General features: G+C 37.3%; 1 protein-coding gene across 1 annotated transcript; it reads right to left on the reverse strand.

The window, feature by feature from the left end:
* Positions 1-392: 392 nt before the first annotated feature.
* Positions 393-998, reverse strand: LOC129219773 (uncharacterized). The gene has a single exon (XM_054854072.1). It carries the CDS (start codon positions 996-998, stop codon positions 393-395), a length of 606 nt encoding a protein of 201 aa, XP_054710047.1.
* Between the last annotated feature and the right edge of the window lie 618 nt (positions 999-1,616).

The raw sequence follows: 1,616 nt of genomic DNA on the forward strand, positions 1-1,616 counted from the left end.
ACAAGAAAAAATGTCTGAAGTTTTTTGAATCTAGAATCAAAAGTCATATAGGATGAATTAACTAGTCGATGTTGATAAAGAAAATGTTCTAGTCCAACCAAAGCGTTATTTGCATTTCCTTTGGGAATGTAAAAGATTATGATTCATATACAATCGTTTTATTTCTATTAGTTGATCAATTTTAAAATATTTTACGAAACATTATAAAATATTTGATATTGCAATAAAGTTTTAATTGAATTGAATTATGTAGTAGTTCTATTGCATCATAGCCATAATTTTACTCATTAACATAGATCTGGATTTTCATTTTGTCCAATATCTTTTGCTGTTCTAGACCTTTTACAAAAAACTCGACAAAATACCACCCGCAATTACAGAAGCCTTAATTTTTAGGATGACATGACTTCTTCTGTACTAAGCATTCCTTCAGAAGCAGTGTCGGTCGAATCGGGATCAAAACGAATCATCAAGTTATCAACAGCAGTATCGCACATTCCATCAAGTTCCCACATTAGTTCTTCTTCTTTAATAATGTGACCAACGCAGTTCTTCCACGTTTCATCTGAGACATTATCAATAGCTTTTTTTGTCAGCTCTTCCACTTCTTTTTCTTTAAATGTTCTGTTTTCTGCTGCCACCTTCCCTTTGACAACACTCCATATGTTTTCAATGGGATTCAGCTCACAGTGATAAGGGGGAAGCCGCAAAACAGTATGACCATGAAGAGCCGCTATCCTATCAACACGGTACTCCTCATACTTGCTGCGGACATTTTGTACAAGATTCAAAAGTTCAGCTTTCAGCATATCCGAGTTCCAAGCGATATTTTTTGATGTCAGCCATCGTCGAATGTCATCTTTTTTGGTGGAAGTGTTGGGAATGTTTTCCACAAAAACACTGTGGTATGAAGCATTGTCGATAACTATAATACTGTTGGGGTCAAGGTTTGGCAGCAATTTATTTTTAAACCATTGTTCATAGTAATCTCCATTCATTTCTTCATGATAATCTCCTTTGCTTTTTTTTTGCCTTGAATACATCAGCAGCTCCTTTCACAAAGCCTTTCTCACTTCCAGCATGAGTAATTATTAACCTGGATCCTTTTCCTGTAGGAGCTTTTAATCCCATTGAGAGGCCAGACATAAATGCTTCTTTCGGCCTCTTGATGAAAGTGTCCTGCCACACTGTTTGCTTTGTGTGGCCAAAATTCACCCAGGTTTCATCTGTATAGTACACAGTCCTTCCTTCATTTCGGTAGTGGCGAATTTGCCTCAAATATTTTCGTCTCCAGACTTGGATGTCTTCCCTCTCTATCAGCATAGAATTCCTTGATCTCTTCTTGTACACAAACCCTAAATCTTGCATCAATCTTCTTGTTGTGGCGATTGTCAAATTTGGTAGGTCAGTGTCCTCGTTAATAGTCTTCATGACTTTCGCCACCGTTGGTATTTCGTTTCTTTTAAAAAACAAATGCACTTTCCTTCGAATGGCAGACAGGACGAAGTCGTCGAACTTTTGCATTCGCGTTGCTTTGCCTTTTCTTGCGGGCCTTTTTCTCCCAGGTGTAGAAAAAGAGCCTTGGATCTTAAATTCATTTTGCATTCGTAAGATGC

The sequence above is a fragment of the Uloborus diversus genome, chromosome 4, assembly GCF_026930045.1.
Source record: "Uloborus diversus isolate 005 chromosome 4, Udiv.v.3.1, whole genome shotgun sequence".
Classification (NCBI taxonomy): domain Eukaryota; kingdom Metazoa; phylum Arthropoda; class Arachnida; order Araneae; family Uloboridae; genus Uloborus; species Uloborus diversus.